Source organism: Echinops telfairi, unplaced genomic scaffold, assembly GCF_000313985.2.
Source record: "Echinops telfairi isolate 266 unplaced genomic scaffold, ASM31398v2 ScPeMD7_7424;HRSCAF=8462, whole genome shotgun sequence".
NCBI classification, from domain to species: Eukaryota; Metazoa; Chordata; class Mammalia; order Afrosoricida; family Tenrecidae; genus Echinops; species Echinops telfairi.
Window position 1 is genome coordinate 81,003,166 of NW_022111324.1, and position 1,423 is coordinate 81,004,588.

The window sequence follows — 1,423 nt, forward strand, 5'->3', positions numbered from 1 at the left end:
ACGGTCCTGCTTCTTCCAGATGCTTTCCTCTGAAATTGTTTTCCTTCCTCTCATTCCTGTGTCACCAATCGTATGGCTCTCCTTTCCCTTGGGCCCGAATGCCAACCCACACCGAGACCCACTGTGGAAAATCAGTGTTAACAAACCTACCTTTCAGCATATCTCAGCGTGGATAAAGTCTCCTCGTAGCAGATGTCAGCTGGGCTTATGGCTGCTATCTGCAAAGATATCCTCTTCAGATTTCTTTCTTTTTATGTGTCGGTTTATTGTTCACATCCACAGAACACTACTGCATTTTGTCATTTACAGGCTCCTTCAAACTTTCACACTCAGACAGAGAACTGAGATGGACGTGAGCAACTAAACCCTGTGCTGCTCCTCGATACAACACCGGCCCTCCTTGCCCTGGACCCACAGCCAGTTCGCTCAGGGCTGTGAACGACGGGGACCTTCAAACGCTGCTCATCTGCGAATGCACAGCTCAGCGGAAGCAGCCAGTCTGCTGACTCTCACGAGGACAAACTGTTGAACTGGGAGCTTTTCTGCTGGGTGTATTCTCAGCAGCAGCAGCCTTGCTGCCCCAAAGGTGCCCATTCCATTCCTGGGTAACCACTGCACTCATATGATTTCAATTTTGGCTATTGACTTTGCATCATTTGTTCTAGCATTCAGACCAGAATACTATGTTAGGAGGACTAGGAGGAGGGCAGGGTCACAGGGGGTGACCAAGGGAGGCCATGTGGCCACTTCCAGCGCGGCAGCCCCTGGAGGCTTTGGGTCCCAAGCACAGGCACCTGGTGGGGAACTCTCTCTCTAGACAGGTTTAACTTTACAGCTTTCGCGCTCCTTCATTCACATTACCCCCTCTCACCGTCATGGCCGGATTTCCAGATGGATACTTTAGAAGTGAAAAAAATTAGGTTTTTCCCCAGGTATTTGTACTGAAACAGGGATTGATGCCATAGAAACTCTAAAGCTTGGCTGTCAGCTTTGCTTCCTCTTTGATTTGCTCTCTCCTAATATATATATACATACATACATGCATACATACACACATACATATATATGAATAAATAAAAATATATTTATATATGTAAATATAATTTTTAAAATTTATTCTTTCCCCCTGAAAACATTGCAATGATTTCATTCAGTCTGGGCCTTGTCAAGTCAGGGGTCACCTTGTGTCTATCAGGTGATGTTGCACACATCTGCTCAGACCTGTTAGATTTCAATTTTAGTCCAATATCCAGAGTATCCTCTTTATCCCAGATTAGAGGGCCGTCTCATAGAGACCCCCAGATACTGACAACCAGAAGAACTTTAAAATGGAAAAATTTACAAATGGTTAGGCAAGCCAAGGATGATGACAAAATTTGGAGGTGAACAATGTTAAAGATTGAGTAGGATAAACATAACTAAT

At 44.8% G+C, this 1,423-nt stretch overlaps 1 protein-coding gene across 1 annotated transcript in view; it reads right to left on the reverse strand.

Annotated features, from left to right (window-relative positions):
- The window catches only part of LOC101657797 (kinesin-like protein KIF28P), an 85,551-nt gene that overhangs the window by 44,576 nt on the left and 39,552 nt on the right, over nucleotides 1-1,423 (reverse strand). Inside the window, exon 8 of the mRNA XM_004700175.2 lies at nucleotides 151-218. Coding sequence (XP_004700232.2) covers nucleotides 151-218 — 68 coding nt within the window. The remainder of the gene's footprint in view (nucleotides 1-150; nucleotides 219-1,423) is intronic.